Here is a 21,703-nt window from a genome sequence, read left to right as displayed (position 1 = left end):
TGCCCGAGGCAGGATTCGAACCTGCGACCGTAGCAGTCGCGCGACTCCAGACTGTAGTGCCTAGAACCGCTCGGCCACACTGGCCGGCTAAGAAGTAAAAGACATCCTTAAAGCATCACATATGCCAGGTGATCAAAAAGCCAGTATAAATTTGAAAACTGAATAAATCACGGAATAATGTAGATAGAGAGGTACAAATTGACACACATGCTTGGAATGACATGGGGTTTTATTAGAACCAAAAAAATACAAAAGTTCAAAAAATGTCCGACAGATGGCGCTTCATCTGATGAGAATAGCAATAATTAGCATAACAAAGTAAGACAAAGCAAAGATGATGATCTTTACAGGAAATGCTCAATATATCTACCATCATTCCTCAACAATAGCTGTAGTAGAGGAATAATGCTGTGAACAGCAGTGTAAAGCATGTCCGGAGTTATGGTGAGGCATTGGCGTCGGATGTTGTCTTACGATCACGATACACTTGCGACTTGAGGTCACCCCAAAGCCAATAATCGCACGGACTGAGGTCTGGGGACCTGGGAGGCCAAGCATGACGAAAGTGGCGCCTGAGCACACGATCATCACCAAACGACGCGCGCAAGAGATCTTTCACGCGTCTAGCAATATGGGGTGGAGCGCCATCCTACGTAAACATCGTACTTTCCAGCAGGTGTTTATCAGCCAGGCTGTGGATGGTGCGATTCTGTAACATATCGGCGTACCTCTCACCCGTCACGGTAGCAGTTACAAAACCAGAATTACGCTTTTCCTCGTAGAAAAAAGCCCGATAACGGTAGATGTGGTAAATCCAACCCATACCGTGACTTTCTCGTCGAGCAGTGGAGTTTCCACGACAGTTCTAGGATTTTCGGTAGCCCAAATTCTGCAGTTGGCGTTGACAGAGCCTCGGAGCGTGAAATGAACTTCATCGGTCCACAACACGTTACTCAACCAATCGTCATCTTCCGCCATCTTTTGAAACACCCATACCGCAAATGCCCTCCGCTTCACTAAATCGCCAGGTAACAGTTCATGATTGCCGATGGATTTTGTGCGGATAGCATCGGAGGGTACGCCTAAGTGCCAACCAAACAGTAGTGTATGGAATGCCGGTGCGACGTGCGACTGCACGACCGCTGACTTCCCCGTGCATATACGAACCCGCTACAGTCTCCATTTCTTCCTGAACTGTCTCAGCAGCATTACGCTTTGTGCTCAGTCAGCCACTACGGGGTCTATCGTCTAAACAACCCGTGGCTTCGAACTTCGAAATCATTCTCGCCACAGCTGCATTTGTCAACGGACCTTTACCCGTTCGGATCCCGTTCGTAACGCTGAACTAGCACATTCCCCAATGTGATAATACAGCTTCACTAAAAGCGCCTTTTCAGGTAACGCCAACATGCTGCGACTGCTGGCGCATCTGATTATCTCTCTCATTACAGCTCCTTTTATGCACGATTGTCATGCGCAGTCACTGACGTTTTGCTGTCCAGCGCCATTTGTCGGACATTTTGTGAACCTAATAAAACCCCATGTCATTCCAAGCAAGTGTGTCAATTTTTACCTCTCTATCTACATTATTCCGTGGTTTATTAAGTTTTCAAATTTATACTGACTTTCTGACCACCCGGTACACACTGGAACATACACAAACACTATAAATCCTACAAAATTTATTAATACCTACTTTCCACGTATTGTGTGGCGGAAATTTTTCGATGATACGGCCCATAAACCACCCTTTTACAACAAAACGTAAGAGACGCATGTAACATCTTTTACGTACCATCGCCCGTGTGAAAGCTACAGCCTTCGCTATTCTCCACACGTTATTTGTTGTGATCAACGACGCCCTTACTTCAGTCACCTGAGTTTTCCGTCACACACGGACGCCGTTAATCACGGCTGGGGAGCGCGTCGTGGCGTAAAGCCGACAGGCCAACAGAGCGGAGGCAGGCGGGGTGGAGGAATGGAAAGGATCGACGTTTCCGAGAGGGGCTGCGACAGCCGGCTCTCGAACGTTACTTAGCTTACAATAATAAGCCACTTAGCCGGGCAGCGGGGAGTCCGACTGCGCCGATTCTTCGCCGAGCGAGGGATTTAATGTTTGAGCCGAGGTCGGGAGGGGCTGCCGCAGAGGGCGAGATGAGTAAGGGAATTATGTAAAAAGTCAGCCCGGCCGGTTCGGGCCGGACCCCCGCCGCGGGTTTATGGAGTCCACCAGCCAGGGTGGCCGCTAATGGCATAATCACTTCATACATCACGCCATAACGAGATCACAGGCGGCGCCTACCCAAGCGCTCTCTGACTTATTTGCTGGATGGCCGCGTAGCAACTGGCTTCATTTCAATTACTCCAGGGAGGGCGCTGTGGCGTACTGGGGGAGGCGGAAGACACTTGACCCCTCGACACCCTCGCGACCGTTCTTCTTTTTCTCCCCTTCACGTGGCGCTATTGTCACGGATGAGGGCGTTTTGGAGACTGCTACGAGTGGAGGTGCCGCGACGCGAAAGAAAAAGTGGCTTCTTTTGTAAGTGTGAGTCAAACGACTTTATCGTCGGATTGTGAACGCCGGATTTCAATGCCTACAGAGGAAAGAGACTACAGTTGCGTCAGATAGTGTCTTACTGTAACGACTGCATAAAACCAGTTGTAGGGAAAGGCTGATGCCAGACCCAGATTCATCGGAAGAAACATAAGGAAATGTAAGAGCAATTCATCAGTGAAGGAGGTAGCTTACAAAACCCTATTTCGAATGATTCTGTTCGTCTGTTTCTTATCCTTAACAAGAGAATTAATAGACGAAGTGCAAAAGGACATAGATGAGCTTTGTGCTTCGTCACGGATTCCTTTCGTAGCTGCGAGAGTTTCACAAGTTAAAACAGAAAATCACCGTTTAGTCTCTAAGGATACTTGTCCCAGCAAGACTTAAACAACATTTTACGCGCTCCTACATGGGTCGTGAAATAATGTCGACCGTGAACGCAGAGAAACTAGACATTGCACGACGGATACACGAAAGTTACACGAAGGTGGACATTATTTATATGTAAACCGCGACCAGTCATTTTGTTACGTTTTTAAAATTTCTTTTTATCTATTTATCTCAAAATATTGTAAATCAATTAATCACCAATTCCCACATCACGCACTGATTTAACTCCAGTCGCAATTTTCGACGTCCAAATTGGATAAAATGTGCTTACCGCCTTTATTTCCCCGTACGTACCATTCACGATGGATAGTAGTACACATTCCGACGAATGGTAATTGTTTTCAGTTTCAGTTTTTGTGCCTTCTGCTTCATTTTCCACTCGAACTCACTGATGTTATGGCTGGATACGTATCCGTATGTGTCTGAGTGATATAACGAATAGACAAGTACTCCTTCCCAAACTGATTAGCGTTCTTGTTCGTAACTCGAGACTAGCCTATGAACAGGTCCCGTCTTTGGTTGACACCTCAACTTGCAGTGGAACCAAAATCCTCAACCGATTACAACGCGCTATCAATAAACACCCTTGCTGTAAAATTTGGATCTTTGCCGATTTCGAGCGATTATAAGACGTTAAAAAGGATGGAACATACTTGAAACTGCTACACTTTTCAAAGAGCATTGTTGTGATATGCATATACGGTTTGTGAACTAGTTAAAACTACAGTTAGCTCAGCAGGTTGCGATGTATGTGACACTGATTAAAAAAGTATAGTCCCATTCGACAAGGTCACTGGTTGTAATCTCGATTTTTCTTAAAGGTATTCAAGGCGAATTGTAGGTTAATTTCAGAGTTCCACAGTTTATGCCCCGTCTCCCAAAGATCCCGATGACGAAAACGTTAGAAGACGAACATGAGATTGAGAGCCGTTGTCCACTTAACAACACTGTGTGTAGACTGGCTTCATGAGAGAGCGTCATAACTGTCATCACGTTCTTCTTCTTCCTTCTTCGGCGACATTGTTATATGGGTTATGTGGCAACGTCAGTGGTAGTTTCTGACCGGATGTCCGTCCCACGGCCACTACTCACACCGAGAAGGAATTCTTGTATGATGTGAGGAGGTTTTCTAAATGTCTGCGTATCTTGTATCCGTGGCGGGACGTGGGTACCATCCCGTATTCACTTAGAGGGGTACGGCCTAAAAACCACATCCTGGCTGGCCGACTCACCACCCGTCATCGTTAATCCGTGACGCCATTTCGATTCAGGGCATGCTCCATTTCCAGTATCACGGACGTGGTGCGTTAAAATGCTCAGGTATACGGGTGTTGGGTTGTTTGCGGGAAGAGACCAAACTGCGAGGTCATCGGTCTCATCGGATTAGGGAAGGACGGGGAAGGAAGGCGGCCGTGCCCTTTCAAACGAACCATCCCGCCATTTGCCTGGAGCGATTTAGGGAAATCATGGAAAACCTAAATCAGGATGGCCGGACGCGGGATTGAACCGTCGTCCTCCCGAATGCGAGTCCAGTGAAGGTATCCGGGCGGGTCGTTCATGAGACGGAATTGACGCAGAGATTTCGTGGGGAGAGAGTGCAATCGTTTGCTTGCGAAACGTCCAGCAGCTACAGTGTGGCAGAAAGGAGAGCATTAACGACATTTAGCTATCTTTGCGAAACGAAACTGAGTGTGCGACCTTTTACGGACAGCGTGCCAATGGCCGTGCGCGGCGCCTGCACGAGTAATGCTTAAGAGCGGTCCCGCCCCCCTGCCTCGCTCGCCGCCCCGTCCCGTTCCTGGAACAGACGCCACCGCCCGACTGCCACGACCAACGGCTCAACCGAATGCCCTCAGGATTACCGGCCGCTCCACCGGCCCACACAGGCACCCGATCCTCAGCGTCCCTAATGAATGATCTCTGGGCGCGGGGCGATTTCCTCAAGTAAAGTACACCAGTCCTATTACCGACTGCTGCTGCTGTCTGTCAGGGGGAGTATTATTAATGGCACTGCCGCCTCTCCACACAACAGCCATTACGACACCAAGTGCTTGAACAGCTGAAACCGATTGTTGAACGCTAGCTAAGACCCGGAGCAAATCGTACTCCTACACTGGCGGTCTCTGAAAGCTGAAAAATACACGCGTTATCTGAAAGTACAGCCAAATATTATAAAATACGATACATGACCGCCGCCGCTCCGATAGTTTTGTCCTATTAGTTTGTTAGATGCCAGAATTCGGAAACACACAGGAAACTGTTTCCGATTGTAGACGAACTGAAAAAAGGAATAGTTCAGAAGTTCTTCTGTTTGATAAAACTTAAAACTGGATTCTCTTTAGGACGTTTGCATAATGCATCATGTGGAACTACGAGGGTGAGTCAAATGAAAACCTTAAATATATTTTAAATACTATTTATTGTGCGGAAGTGGTACAAAGCTGTATCACTTTTTAACATAATCTCCTCCACGCTCAATGCAAGACCTCCAGCGCTTAGAAAGTGCATAAATTCCTGTAGAAAAAAATTATTTTGGTAGTCCGCGCAACCACTCATGCACCGCGTGGCATACCTCATCATCAGAACGGAACTTCTTTCCTCCCATTGCGTCTTTGAGTTGGGTCAACGTCTGGTGAGTATGGTGGATGAGGAAGACACTCAAAATGCAGGTCCGTGATTGTTGCAACTTTTGTACGAGCAGTGTGGGGCCTTGCATTGTCATGTTGAAAAAGGACACCTGTTGACAGCAATCCACGTCGTTTTGATTTGATTGCAGGCCGCAGATGATTTTTTCAGGAGATCTGTGTATGATGCACTGATGACAGTGGCCCCTCTAGGCATGTAATGCTCCAAAATGACGCCTTTTTCGTCCCAAAAGAGAGTCAGCATAATCTTCCCTGCTGATGGTTCTGTTCGAAACTTCCTTGGTTGTGGTGATGAGGAATGGCGCCATTCCTTGCTCGCTCTCTTCGTTTCCGGTTGGTGGAAGTGAACTCAGGTTTCGTCCCTAGTAACGATTCTTGCAAGGAAGCCGTCACCTTCTCGTTGAAAGCGCCAAAGAAGTTTTACACAAGCATCAACACGTCGTTCTCTCATTCCAGGAGTCAGCTGCCGCCGCACCCATCTCGCAGACACTTTGTGAAACTGGAGCACATCATGCACAATGTGGTGTCCTGATCAATGACTAATCTGTAAACATGCTACAATGTCATTCAGTGTCACTCGGCGGTTTTCCTTCATTATAGCTTCAACTGCTGCAATGTTCTGTGGAGTCACAACTCGTTGTGCCTGACCTGGACGAGGAGCATCTTCCACTGAAGTCACACCATTTGCGAACTTCCTACTCCATTCGTAGACTTGCTGCTGTGACAAACATGCATCACCGTACTGAACCTTCATTCGTCGATGAATTTCCATAGCTTTCGCACCGCAAAAACCGAATAACAGAGCGCTGTTCTTCGCTGGTGCAAGTCGCAAGTGGGGCGACCACCTTTATACTGATACTGTGACGGTATGTGTGCATCTGCACTATGCTGCCACCTGCAGGCCATTCTGCACGCTGTTTGTAGCACGCTTACCAACTTACAGGTTAACGGTGCGAAATTTCGATTTGTTATTACAAATTTAAGGTTTTCATTTGACTCACCCTCGTAGAATCTTAAATCTCTTCTGAAAACGCTCGTGCTAAGTTAATGAAAAATTAGCGTTTGCGTAAAGATTGGCAGCGGCAAGAAAAATGTTTCAGAAGAAGAGAGATTTGTTGACATCAAATATAAACTTGTTAGGAAGTCTTTTCTGAAGTTATTCGTCTGGAGTGGAAGTGGAACATGGACAATAAAAAGTTTAGGCAAAAATAGAATACAGACCTTTGAAATGTGCTGCTGCAGAAGGATACTGAAGGTTAAATGGGTAGATCGCGGAACTAATGACGAAGTAGTGAATACGATAGGAGGGACGAGAAATTGGCTCAAAACTTGACTAGATGAAGGGATCGGCTAATAGGACACATTCTGAGGCATCAGGTGATCAAAAGTTTAGTATTGGAGGGACTCGAGACCAACATATGAGTACAGTAAACAGACTCAGAAGGATGTACGTTGCTGTAGCTATTCGGAAATGTAGAGGCCTGCACAAAATAGTCTAGCACGGAGAGCTGCATGAAACCGGTCTTCAGTTTAAGACCAGAACAACAACAACGTAATTTTTATCTGAACTCATACAAGCTCACGAGCTCCCCTTGTAGTATGTTATTTGAGCAGCATTGTAACAGTTATCTCAGCCTCAGCTCTAAAAAATTTCAGTTAGGGTTGAATCATGGAGTAGTTTATGGTTTCGCTTTAGATATGACGCCCAAAGTCTAAAAACCTTCTTATGTGAGACGATCGTCACACAGATAGGCTCATGTCCCAATAAATTCGTACAATTATTACTCCATACAAACTCCGCTTCACCTTCACACGTCGAGTCTGATATGCTGGAGAGCTGTATCTGAGTGTCGCACCACAAATGTGAAGAAGAGAATCTGTGCTCCTTTACGCGCTAATGTTAGATTTCTGTTTCTTGAAAGCACAGTAGACGTATGAACCATAGTGAGGTTTGTGATTTCGTGCAGTGGCCATTATATGCAGTTAAATAATGTTTATTTTCACAAACATTTTCCCCATACATCCTTGTTTGATTCTTATTCTTACTACTTAGAAATTCGCTACAAATTTTTTTAGCTATGGTTCTGTTTAATATTACTCTGGTTTAAAGTGTTGGCTGATAATAATTCCGGGATTCGGCAGTGCTGCGTATGTTGTATCTGGTCTCTGTTTATGAAAAGGGAAATGTAGTGCCATTATGACATACTGGTTTCACGGTCACTTTCGCGTTGTACTTTTATACATTGCTGCACCAACATTCTGCCGTGCCCCCTTCAGGCTAAATGAAGGTGAAAAATTTAATGATTTACGTTTGGTCAGTGTCGAAGTTATTCTTTTACTCATACGTTTGAAGTGTGTTGGGGAAAGAGCATAACAGGTAATCATCGTGAACGGGGATCTGACGCTTTCAGCGTGCTTATCTACTATTATTGCGAAGATTTCCACGCCTTAAAGATGTTGTCTTTGCATGGAAGCTAAACTAAAACGTATATAGCGTCGTACATCAGTTAGGGGATTTCGGGGATAGCGAATATCATGCAGGGTGACAATTATTGAGCTATATGAAATAAAATCGTGATAACTTCTGAACAGTTGGCGTTAGGACGTTCAAATTCTGTGAGGTGTGCAATGTCCAGTCACAGAATAATCGGTGAGATATTCCTTGACAGCACTGTGACTACCGAATTGTACATAAAGGTTTTGGAAGATGATTTCATCCCCTGATTTCGAAAAGATGTGGTTTATGCAAGACGGATGTCGACCCCATCGAAACAGGAGAGTGTTTGATGTCCTGGAGGAGCTATTTGGGGACCGCATTCTGGCTCTGGGGTAAGTAGAGGCCATTGGCATGGGCCTCAATTGGCCATCCTATTCTCCGGATCTGAACACATTTGACTCCTTTCTGTGCGGCTATATTAAAGAAATGGTGTACAGCAATAACCACAAAACCATTGCTGAGCTGAAAACAGCCGTTCAGGAGGTCATCGACAACATCGATGTTCCGACACCTTACCGGGTCATGCAGAATTTCACTATTCGTCCGCGCCACATCACCGCCAATGACGGCAGGCATATGGAGCACGTCATAACCTAAATCCGAATATCTGTAGTGACGTCAACATGTTGAATAAAGTGTATGCACGCCGTAGCTAGTAACAGATTTAGGTTTTTTTTTCATGTAGTTTCAATAATTTTCACCCTGTATATTCTCCGTACTATCGCGTTCCCAAGTAGTAAGTGGTAATGACGCACTGACTGTGCAAAGATTTCCGATTGGATTCCATACTCTAGCACTGGTCGTAGGATATAATTAGTGTAGACTTGTGGATTCATTCCTGCATTTCTTGACTTCTAATAAAAGGAAATGAGATTGTTACTAAATAACCTGTTACTTGCAAGGGAGCATTGAAGGAAGTTCATACTTAACATGTGCTCTTTTGAGAATCTGAATGCATCATATTTACAATTTGTTCACAAATCATGTCAGAATCCTATCTCAACGAAACATTAACTGCCTTCCTCCATCTTATCAGGAAATACGCCCTGCAATCAACTCATGCTCCTTTCCCTCACGAAGGCACGACTCTTCTTGTGCATCCCTATCCAACACCTCAGATGGGGATCGGATTCTCAACATTTTCGTGCCACATGCTTTCCAGTAGTGCATCCTCCATAAACCCGCATACCTACTACTCATTTCTGTCTGATAGCAACATATCCCAGTTTTCGTCACTCTTTATTCCCTAACATCCCCATCACCGTCACCAAGAATCCCGAAAGACAGTAGAAGATATTAATTTCTTATTGTGTTCATTGTGCAGGAGCCACTCTTTGGAGGGGGTAAGGATGAATTACTTAAAAAAAATTTTTATTCAAAAGTTGAGTACGTTGCTGTGATGTCTGCGCACAGCCTGCACACAGACCCAGAGCGAGATATTGGTGTGAGTGTACTTGATACGGCGAGGATTGCTGACTGATGGACGCCTTGGTAGACTTTCGGTCTCAATCTCCGACCAATAGAAGTGTTGGAGGGGATCACGTGTGGTCTGGGACGCGGGAAGCCGAGGTATGTGTGCTTCGCTCTCTCGACTTTTGGCTTTGCGATCCGCTAGGAAATTCCTCTCCTGCTATCCTACGTTCCATTCGGGATTTGGGCCATAACCTCCAAAGCGATGGCGGCTTCCTTAGGTGCGCTGTCTGTAGTCCCTACTGACGAATAAACGACCTTTGGGTTCTTAGCAGATTTTGCTACCTTCTATTCCATGATGCAACTACACCAGATGTCCGCATGAAGGCCCATTCTCGCACCATCCTGAATATCACAAAATTTTTGCCTTTAGCTTTTAATAAAAACTCAGAGAGTGTCAACATTTATTTAACTTTCGAACCATACTTATTCTAATATCTCCTAACGTTTTCTTTAATTATGTTTGTCTATCTTAAAGTTTACTGGCTTAGGAGCGGATGTAGCATTTCCCTCCGCGCCAGTGACAGGCAAGGGACTGAAATAACTAAATAGGGAGAGAAGGAATCCGGACTAGCCTGGCAACAAGTAACAATGGCCACTATTCTTTGCCCCCAGGTGAACCGGCCGCTGACGATGAAGAAGGAGGGCATCCAGACGCGCAACCGGAAGCTGTCGTCCAAGTCTAAGAAGAAGAAGGGTGGCGGCGGCGGGTGCCTGTCGCTGGGCGGCGTCATGTCGGATATGATGAAGCCGCTGGACGCGGCCAAGGGCGGCGCGGCCGGCTTCGGGGCGGCGGCGGCGGCTGCGGCGGCGGGCGGCGGCTTCGGCGGCGGGCACCTGCACGCGATGCCGCACTACATGTACCACCACCAGCACCAGCAGGGCTTCATCAACCACCACCACCAGCACGCCGCGCCGCCGGGCCCGCCGCCGGCGCCGCCCCACCCCGCCATGCACCACCACCACATGGCGCCCCTCGGCGGCCTCGGGCTCGCCGCCTCCTCAAACGGCATGGTGAGCGTCTCCTTCACTCCCTCAGTCTCCATTGCTTCTTTCTTTGCCAGGCGCTGCTTAAGATCCAGAACCGTTACCTCAGTATTCATACCCCACGGTTAAATCCAGTAATACACCGAGGTGACAAAAGTATACCGCTAATACTGTAATGGACCTCCTTTTGCCCGGAATAGTGCAGCAGACCGACGTGGCATGGACTCAAAAATTCGATGGAAGTCCACTGCAGAAATATGACCCATGCTGCCTCTACAGACGTCCACAACTGCGACAGTGTTGTCGGCGCAGGTTTCTGTGCACGAACTGACCTCTCCATTACGTCTCATGTTCGACGATCAGTGTGGCCGAATTGGCTGGAGTGTCCTTCAAACGATTCGTGAACAAGTGTGTCCCGATGATATGACGCACTGTCATCCGTAAAAATTCCATTACTTTTTGGGAACGTCAAGTCCCTGAATGGCTGCAAATGGTCTGCAGGTAGACGAACATTTCCAGTCAATGATCGATTCACGTCTCCAGGTAGCCGAGCATAACCATTTTCAGTCAATGTTCGGTTCATTTGGACTAGAGGACCCAGTTCATTCAATGTAAATGCAGCCTACGGCATTATGGACCGACTACCAGCTTGCACAGTGTAGTATGAATAATTTAGGTCCGTGGCTTCGCGGTGTCTGTGCCATACTTGAACTGTGCCGTCAGCTCTTACCAACTGAAATCAGGACTCATCTGACTAGATCACGGTTTATCAGTCATCTAGGGTCCCAAAAATGTGGTCAGGTGCCCAGAAGAGGCACTGCAGGCGATGTCGTGCTGTCACAGTCCATTAACGGCAGATTTCGCCGTACTGTCCTAAAGGAGACGTTCGTCCTACACCCCACATTGATTTCTGCGGTTATATCACGCAGTGTTGCTTGCTTGTAAGCACTGACAACTTCCAATGCAAATGCTGCTGCTTTCGGTCGTTGAGTGAAGGCCGTCGGCCACTGCGTTATCCATGGTGAGAGATAATGCCTGAAATTTGGTATTCTCAGCACGCTCTTGACCCTATGGGTCTCGGAATACTGAATCGCCTAACGATTTTTCAGAAGAAATGTACCATGCGACTAGCTCCAGCTACCATTCCACTTTCAAAATCTGTTAATTCTCCCGGCCATAGTCACGTTGCAAACCTTTTCGCATGAATCATCTGAGAACAAATGGTAGATACGCCAAAACTGTCCTTTTATACTTTGCGTACTCGATGGTACCGCCATCTGTGTATTTCCGAATCGCTATGCCATGACTTCTGTCACCTCATTGTATAGGCACTGAAGAATTTATAATGAAGGAAATGCTCAAACATTTAGTTGCTGTTTTATTCAGTTTCAATGCGGGGATGCAGTCTTCCTCATATTGTTCTTCTTTTCTTTCTTTTCCGGTGCTTGAACAGCCCGGGCTTTGTCAACCATTAGTTGCTCCAGTCGTGTCTCGATTTCGCCAGCCCTCTCCAGTCCCGTCTTCACATCATCCAGCTCACGCAATATTGGTCCCCCTACTGAGCGGCTACCCTCTGGTTTTGCAGTTAGTACCTTCTCCGGCATTCACCTTTCCTCCATTCTTCGCACATCCTTCAACAAGCGTAGCCTTCGTGCTTCCACAACTACGTTGAGTGGTGGATTTTTCTAGAGATCACATAGTTCTGCATTAGTCCCAATTATCAAGGTACCATTTTCATCTACTTCTCCACGCATCTAAGACATTTCTGTTTTTTTATGTTGTTGTCCACGTTTCGGAGTTTCGAACCCATAACAACTAGTTTTGTGCTCATTTTGTAAACTCCCTTCTACAGCTGTTTTGGAATGTCAAGGAAGCTGTTATGGCACCTTTTACCTGCTCATATTCTTGCCTTTATCTCTGTTAATGCCATATTATTCTCCGTAACCATACCTCCAAAATACTCAAACTAGTTTACTCTTTCAAATCCATCATACAGGTCAGCAACTGTCCACTTTGTTTTGTTTCTGGTGTTGATCATATGTTTAGTTTTTTCTTTACTTATGACCAAGCTAAGTGCAGTCACTTCGTTTTCTAATACTACATAGTTTTCCAGCAAGTATTTTCTGTTTCTACAAGCATGGCTATGTCTTTCTCCCTTAATATTTTATCAGTAGCGGAGGGTATTGTACTTCGGAACACTTTTCCGATTTTCCGCCTGCAGCCATTTTTAAATGATAACAATCATTTTGTGTGTTCCCTAGCATTTGTCTGAAATTACAAAAATTACTCTGAAAAAGTAAGGCTTATACAAACTTGAAATGCTTTCCCAAAGAGCAACATTATCATGTACCTAGGAACAAACATTCTATTCAAATTTAAAATGATTGCAGTCGAGAAAAATCTTAATAATACTGTATTTAACAATCTTTGTATTACATTGTTATTCAGCTACACACCAGTAATTTGTAAGCTAAATGAAATTGAAAATTTTGAAATTATCAAAAATCAATTACAAGTTAGAAACAGTTAGAAACGAAGCCAGTCGGCAAGTAACACAATTTTCCAGCTTCAGGAAAGGCAGAATTGTTCAGACTTAAAGAAACGATATTCATTTTCAGTGTGATCCATGATACACAACATTCCGCGTACAACACTATCCCCTACGTCAAAGAATCAATGACGCAAAGAAATGGAGGTTTCAGAAGTCGGCTTAAAATTCAGGGTGAAAGAATATCCATGAAGTGATTAGCTGGTGACATCGCCATCCTCAGTGAAAATGAACAAGAATTACAGGATATGTTGAATGGAATAAACACTCTACTGAGCACAGAATAGGTATTAAAAGTAACCCGGAGAAAGATTAAAGTAATATTGGTTGGCAGAGGTGATGTCAGCAACAGATTTAACATCAGAGTTGGACACCATCAAGTACACAAAGTGAAGGAATTCTGCTATCTTGATAACAAAATATCGTATAACAGATGAAGCGAGGAGGACATAAAAAGCAAAGTAGCACAAGCAAAGAGGGCATTCGCGGTCAGAAGAAGTCTGCTAGTATCAAACATCGACCTTGATTTGAGGAAAACATTACAGAAGAGAAATTCGTGACAAGCCGCACCACATCATCAGAGGACTGACACAAACACAGACATACACATACACACTCTCTCTCTCTCTCTCCCTCTCTCTCTCTCTCTCTCCCTCCCTCCCTCCCTGCCTCTCTCTCTCCCTCCCTGCCTCTCTCTCTCCCTCCCTCCCTCCCTGCCTCTCTCTCTCCCACCCTCCCTCCCTGCCAAACCGGGTTGTAACGATGCGCACCACCTCACACCGACGCTTGTAAACCTCCTTCTGTGTTTTAGGTCTGAAAATTCAGCAGAAACCAGCCACTGTATTTGAATGATAAAAAAAGAAAGTGGCCTAGGTTTCTTTTTCAAAGAATTGTATGGCAAGATGACTATTAGCTCCCGTGATACAATAGCGCATGATTGTACAAAGTTCCAGATGTTACAGCGTTGTTATCAACTTATCGCGGTCCGGTTGACTCTTCAGGTGTCATTGCCGTAGGTAATTTGTTTCGATCCATATTAACTAGCTGTTGCTCTATTAACAGGTGTGGAACAGTACTTTGCACTCGAAACTTTTACGGCTTCACTGCAGCCGCTGATATAAACCCAGTATGTCTAATTCCGCATCAGCCGCACGTGTTTGATTCCATGGGAGCCGGCATCAGACTAGTTTGTTTTCAAGTGGCATCAGAAGGCCATAAACAAGCGGAATGTTACAAAAATGAAATCAATGTGTCATCCAAAAACCTAGAAACACTATTAGCATACCTGGTTAACCAGCGTCCGCCCTACTCTAATTACTTACTCTACCACTTAACTACATGCAAAGGCTTTGAAACACGTGCGACGAATAAATAACTGGGTGAGAAAAATAGATTGTTTTACTGGTTGTTCTAGTCTTCATGCAACAGTCACAGGGAAAACTTTCAACAACTATATGTTCTTGCATTAATGTCAACTACAAAACATGGATAAATGATATGGAAATGATCGTATAACTAAAAATGACCATTTAACGAGCTGTCTGTTGCTAGAATAAATACATCCATCACGTTCAAATGTCTAGCCAGCTTCCCAAGTCGCTCACATCTAAATGCTTAGTGATGATATCATCGATGGTCGCTCGATCGGAACATTCTCTAGTCTTGTTCGTAGAATTTATGCCTCGCTGCTACATGGTCGACAAATGTAGTTCTTGCTTCACAGATACGAATGTATGTTTCGCATGAGATACCATGGCATATTTTTTTTTTACGTCGAAATTGTGGTAAGAGAGTTGAAAAGGTACTCTTGCATCACTGGGTATGATTGAATCCGTTTTTCAATACTGTGTGGCGATGCCTATAACTCAACTTATTTTGCCCTTTTAGTTGAATGAGGTGAACTCACAGATCAAGTACGGATATTCAAATAACTTTTTCTGTCTTTGAATGGTGGTATAATATTTGTTTTACTACTGGTTATTCGAATTTTGAGCATTTATCGTCATTTGTGTGTCTTTCTGAACTTAATAATACTGCGTCCTTAACGGTATGCAACATTCGATTGCTCATAAGGTTGACTTTCTCATTTGTGTTAGCATAAAATATGTTTTCCCTAATGTTAAATACAGTTTTAGTTTTAAAGAACCGTAAGCGAAAGTAGAGCGATTTTTGTACAGGTTGTCACAAGTATTGGAAAATGCCGGTCTCGCGGCGATGAAAGTTAGACGAAACTTAACACTTAAGCTTGGTTTGTACCGATGACAGCTCATCTTCGTCTTACTCTTTAATGACGCAGTAAACATTCATTGTCTTTTTGGAGCGGTAGTGGTAACTCCAAACAACGACCTTTTCTGCAGATTCTGAATCATAATTTATCTCCATATTTAAAACGGCACGTTAGTTTTCAGTTTTGTAGGAACTGGAAGCATTGTACAAGTAGCTCATCTCCTTAACCGAATCAAAATATCAGTTAGTGAAAATGTGATACATAATTAAAATGTTTAGATATTTTAACAGTGATTTAGAGAGGAAAGGAATGCAAATAAGTGACACGTTGGTTTTGCTGATGAAATGTTCAGTTTCTGATCCATTACCTCTGAACAAAGCGCTTGGGCTATGTCTGTTTTCCCTTCACTTCTTTCATATCTGAAGCAAGTGTGTTAGTGCCGCTACTTGCTACTTTGCCTAACGCCGCTTTAACCATCGCTGTGTCTGCTGCGGTTGCATTCTAACATTTCTGCCACCCTTAACAACAATAACGAAGATACTAACCATAGCGCATGGGAATTCATGATTGTGAAGTTCTGCTACCTTTGTTTGCAGATCCAGTGGGATATTCGTAATACGAACAATCTACAGAAAGTCAATGTAAGTAATCACTTTCGAATCTCCTACATTGTTAGCTGTAAAATTATCATGATAAAAATTCTTATTTCGTCCGAATCACGTTTCCAGAGAACTAAACAAGTACTAAATTTCCGTGTGTTTACGTTGCACGAGAGTTGACACTGGTACAATGTGCGCTGATGCCTTCTTTCAAAGTCAGGACTAAAAACAACTCGTTATAGCCTAAGAAAGCATCCAGTAAATTAAAACCTTTTGCGAAGTCCGTACATTATTTATTCTACGTTGTTATGAACTTTCAGAGAGATTAAAACTGTTTCCTGGAAGAGCACCTGAACCTTGTCTTTTTCTCTTGCATCTCATTTTCTTACTTTCCCGCACTATAAGCCTACCTTACGACCGACTACATTTAGCTTTCCTGATTTCAGTACGACGCTACAGGCCCAACACATTGTTTTAACTTGTCAGAAGAATGGATTACAGCATACACTCTACAGAATGAACAGTTAACACGTCCACACAGTCAAATTCAACTAGATGACGAAGTTATGCACATTATCTCTTAGACTAACTGAATCTTTGTAATTGACTAATATTTTTGTTTTTGTGTTTTGCAGATTCAGTGGGATATTAGGAATGCAAACAGCCTGCAAAGAGACAATGTAAGTATTTAGTCCATTCTCGCTATTCATTTAAGCATAAGATTATTATCAGAATGAATGCATCATATTTACAATTTTCGGGACTCAAATGATCTTAACTAAGAAACATAGAACTAAAAATGTAAGACTCTCATACAAATTCAGATAAAATGAAAAGCTTGGCGACTGGTTGCTTAACACAGATCATTGCCTCCAGGAGTAAACGTGTTCACTTATTATCTCGTGTTAAACCTGTCAGATGATCTGCGACTTCCTCGGGTTCCCGACTAAAAGTTTCCAGTTACCAGTTAGCTGTGCTCGTTGACTTAGTACAAACAAGCTGTCACGTCTTCTCATCATGCGTTCTCATACACCTTATTTTGTCAGCCATTCTGTCCGGCCTATTCATTTGGTAACATCTTTCTGCTCCTGAATGTACAGGTTCTCAAATCCGCTTTTCTTCCACGTACTGCTGCATTTCTGCCGAGTAGTTTCAGAGATTTCTTCTTGACTTTCATATATTACTTTCTTGGCTGTTTATTACTGTTTAACTACCTTCATTCATTCAACCGTATCCTTCAAAAATATGATTCATAAGGGATTGCTACTGAACTTCTGTCGTCTCGGGAGTGGTGTCGGCGCTGCAAACCGAGCAGCTCGCAGATACTTGTTTCGAGACCCGCGTTTCTTCAAATAGGCAACAAATAAACATAAATAAATAGAGGAAAACGATAAACTATGACTATGGAACTGCTGTTTACAGAAAAAAAGGAGAGTGAATTATTTCCATTAGTATTATTTGTCAGTTGTTCCCTTCATGTGCTAACAAACGAGTCGCAATGACTGTAAACAGATACAGAAAATAACCTGTGTAAACTATAACGTCAGCTGCAGTTAAGACTGCGTGCTGAGATGGAGTTGCTAACACGAGCATTTGCCCCTGTGTTGCAGACCAGCTGGCGGGCAGAGTACACGTGATAACTCGGGCCGCAGCCGCCGGACTTCGCCGCTGCCCCCGACGCGGCGCTGTTTCTCGGCGGAGACAACCCCCTATGGCTACCGCCGCCATCGGACCTTCTCCTATGACGAGGATCACCTGTCACCCCGCAACAATGCTGTTGACGTTTCCTGGAAGCGCTGAAACGAGAGTTTTGCGGGACCCCTTGTGATACCCAATCGTGACTAAAATATCGTCTAGCTCTGGTACTGCGACAATGAAAACATTTGTTGTCCATTGTGCGTAGACAAAGAGACAAAAACGACTGCAGTTCGTCGGTTCTGCCGCGTGCGGCTCTAAAACTAAAAAAGTTAACCAAGTACAAAGAGTTGAGAAAAGATATGTCTATCAGAGCAAAGAGATTGTGAGTTGCCCCTCTCTGTTCCCGCTCCCTCCCAATGGACGCCGTGGACGTGACTACGTTTTATGTGTGCAATCAACATATTTCTTAATATCTATATATCTAAATATAATAAGCTAGTGTAAAGAGAATTGACTAAGAATTGTGAAACAAGCTAAAAAATGGACGAAATCAAGTATCAGGTTTATTGCAGACGATTTCACGACTTTATATTTTGTATGTGTTGCAGAATTTGTTTTTAAGCAATGTAACAAGCAAAAATGCAGTCAAAACTTTCCTGTTTGTCTTGTTAATTTTGCGAAAAAGAGACGGAAATGGCGATGGTCATTACATAGATTGTTGTAGCGCTTTAAGTAACAATACAAGTGTGTCCTCTTGTTGTTGATAATGGAAATTGAGTCACTGTTTTGAATCAATTGTACGCACTTACCGTTTAAACAATATTCATTACGATAGTATTAAAGTTTCTCTCTTTATACAAATAAAAACCAATCTTCAAGGCGTGTGCGCATGTCTTTCGTCGTTTTCAGTCACCGTTACGTTTGTATGATGTGAAGAAAACTGAAGATAACAAATTTACTTCATATGTACACTAATATTTTTGTGATGAAATATCAAACACACACACACACATATATACAAATGAAAAGAGAAAAACACTGAAAATGTATCTGCTACATTATGGATCAGCCGAGCTGTTATTTATTGAAATTGATGTATTACACAGTACTATTAATTTTCATTCGTGTAGCATATTCAGGGAGTTGAATCCATTTTGTTTTTCTCAAGGCTATAACTTTCTAGTCTATTCACGTAAGTGCAACCGACAGAAATTACAATATTCTCCCTTTCAGCGATGTGTACTCAGTGCATAAATTTCACACACACAGTTGTTGCAGCAACGCACTTTCCTTTTACTCCTAATTGGTTAAGCATTCATTTTTCGGAACTCACTGTTGTTAGGCCAAGAGTTCCTTAAAGTCCTGATACACATAGAGAGAATTAAATCTCAAATTTATCCATTCCCTGATGAACGTTTTATTCTCCATTACTGAAATAATAAACTGGAAATAGATAACACATACATCAAAATCTACAGCATCAGGCTGGGGGTCTCTGTGTTTGATTGTGCAGAAATTAACAAAATATGCATTTATTTATTTACCACTGGTGCCATTTGAGCCTTCATTAAAACAATAATTGAATACAATTTTAACATAATCAGCAGCAAATGCTTCCATATTTTTGTACTTAGTCAAAAATGTTATATTGTTGCCAGTAAACTAAAAATATTGATTGTAGTTTGCTTGCACACGTAACTGGAAGTTTCAACGGATGCTCATTGACCACTAATGCAAAATAACCATTCACAGAGGTTTTTGTGTTTTCTGCACGTATAAAGAAAAGCTTAATATTGTTGAAAACTGAGAGAAATTAGAAAACTCTTAAGCTAGCATAATGATGTATAAACTGAATTGTAAAAATCAGCTGCAAAAGCCAACTGACAAAACAGCAACATTTAGAAATTGCACTGAGTGAGAGGATAGCCATTCGGACAATGGCACTAATAGCCTGTGTCACGTCATGGTGTAACTCTACAAGCAAGCAAGAAAGAATGAATGTGAAGACAGAACTAACATCTCTGTAATGATTATGTCTTTCCAGTAGTAGCTCTAACGACTACTTACTCCTGAATATGCTCACTGAGTGAAATGGCCGAAGAGTATTATTTCAAATATTTCGATGTTGTGTTGTTTAAATAAAGTGTCATTTTAGTGTGGAAAGCGTGTACAGTATTTCTGTGCGTGAGATTCGGTGTGGTTGTTGTGTGAGCACTCTCACGGGTTGACCGTGCGCAACATTTGTGTGTCTTATTGTGGACGTTTTAGAACCTATGTATCTATGTATATTTACGCATACGCCTGTCTACATGTCACTGTATACTGGCTTATGTGTGTATGCGTGCATATATGTACATATATGTAATATCCCACCACCATGAATGTCTGAAGAATTGAAATTATGCATTTCCACCACATACTTTTTTTTATTTAAAACATCATTCTTTGTAGCAATGTATATATGATTAAATATCGTGTAAAATGGCATAAAGCGAAAACAATCGACATCCTGTTTTTTTATTAGTAAATCCTTAAATTTAAGTGCAGTCTCCTCTAGAAGCATAAAAATTCTTTGAAACCAGAAAGAAAATGGTTTTGTGATGTACGACAATTACATTCGGGGAAAAAGAAGTCATTCGTGTCTACATCGTATTACTTCAAACAGTTAAAGAGATTCCAGCTTTAGCTCATTTACGAAACTTAAATCGCCTTTATAGGAAAACAAAACAATTTTTTAACCATTACGACTTATCGTGATGCAAAATCCTTTTGACCGTTCTCATAAGTTTTCCAGTTCAAATAGTTCGTAAAAGAACAAATCACATAGGAAATTATAAATGAGAAGCGTCCTTCACCATTTCAAAAGTAAACGCAAAAATTAACTACTCTGTACGCTATAGGAAATAGTTTTGTATCTTTCAACGCTTTTCACTCATTTTTCTCTAGCCACCTCCATAACACAAGTTTAATTTATTTTCTGATTTCATTGTTAAATGATGTCATTCACTTCTTTGTGGTTAAATATTTTTCGGAAACTACAAAAACTGCTCCGGAAAAGTAAGCTTTTTCCACATGTGAAAAAATTTGTACAACACGATCATGTACTTAGAAACAAATAGTCTATCGAAATTCATTAGTGTTGCATTCGATAAAATCTTGTGAAAACTGTGTTTAAATGTCTGTTACATTATTGCTCCACTGTATACCAATAATAAGTAAACGAAATCAAATTAAGTAGAAGTTTTATCAAAAGCCAGTTAAAAGTTGAAAATACTTTTGAACAGAAGGTATTGGAAACTAACACAAATTTACATTTTCAAGACAAGTAGAATTATTAAGACGTTGAAGAAGCTAAGTTCATTTGAAAATATTACGTGTTTCATGGTAGAATACCCACTTCCATTTCAAGGTGCATGATGGCGCACGACCCACGAATTGAGGCGAAACTGTCCACATGTTACATAAATAATTTTAAAAGCATGTGGCATTTTATTCACCATAAAATTCTGTTGCTGAAGGATTAACAACACCTTTCAAATATTTTTAATATATTATGCATCACTTACATATGTAGAACTAAAAATAATTACAAAAGCTACACCCAACACAAGCTGGTATCTCCCAAAAATAAAAACAGCAGAAAATGCCAGATATTGGTTACGATGGCCTCCAGAACATTTTTCAAGCATGTAACTCTAAAATCACCCACTAGTTGGAAATACCGAACAAAAAACAGGGTGTTTCAAGGTACACTATTCTGAAGGTGCAATACTCTCCCTACAGTTTGCTACATACAAATGAGAAAATATTAAAAGCTTTAACGTTAGAAAATGAACAAAAATGGACTCAGACCTTTTTCAGTTAATTCATCAACCAGACATCATTAATAAACATTGGGTGGTACCAAATACTACGAATGAACTCGTTACTTCTTAAAAGTAAATGGGATATGAAGTTATTAATTAAAATGGATAATTAATGGAACTATCTGGTGAATAAGAAATTAGAAAAGGAATTGGGTCAAATGGCTCTGTCATCAGTCCCCTAGAACTTAGAACTACTTAAACCTAACTAACCTAAGGACATCACACACATCCATGCCCGAGGCAGGATTCGAACCTGCAACCATAGCCGTCGCGCGGTTCCAG

At 42.6% G+C, this 21,703-nt stretch overlaps 2 protein-coding genes across 3 annotated transcripts in view; both read left to right on the top strand.

Annotated features, from left to right (window-relative positions):
• Positions 1-10,402, top strand: part of LOC126485041 (endothelial transcription factor GATA-2-like) — a gene marked incomplete at its 3' end in the record, with an annotated part of 640,253 nt that extends 629,851 nt beyond the window's left edge. Inside the window, exon 5 of the mRNA XM_050108680.1 lies at positions 10,172-10,402. Within this exon, the coding sequence (XP_049964637.1) occupies positions 10,172-10,402 (231 nt within the window). The remainder of the gene's footprint in view (positions 1-10,171) is intronic.
• On the top strand, positions 10,383-19,970 carry LOC126474243 (forkhead box protein B2-like). Of its 2 annotated transcripts, XM_050101709.1 has the most exons (4): positions 10,383-10,570; positions 15,915-15,959; positions 16,553-16,597; positions 17,528-19,970. In XM_050101709.1, the coding sequence occupies exons 1-4, from the start codon at positions 10,403-10,405 to the stop codon at positions 17,552-17,554; spliced, it is 285 nt and encodes a 94-aa protein (XP_049957666.1). In that variant the 5' UTR covers positions 10,383-10,402; the 3' UTR covers positions 17,555-19,970. The 2 variants fall into 2 exon arrangements, with proteins under 2 accessions (XP_049957666.1, XP_049957673.1); XM_050101716.1 differs by lacking the exon at positions 15,915-15,959.
• The last annotated feature ends 1,733 nt before the right edge of the window (positions 19,971-21,703 follow it).

Source organism: Schistocerca serialis, chromosome 1 (genome assembly GCF_023864345.2).
Source record: "Schistocerca serialis cubense isolate TAMUIC-IGC-003099 chromosome 1, iqSchSeri2.2, whole genome shotgun sequence".
Classification (NCBI taxonomy): Eukaryota; Metazoa; Arthropoda; class Insecta; order Orthoptera; family Acrididae; genus Schistocerca; species Schistocerca serialis.
The sequence above is the reverse complement of the archived record's forward strand: the minus strand, read 5'-3'. Positions and strand labels throughout refer to the sequence as shown.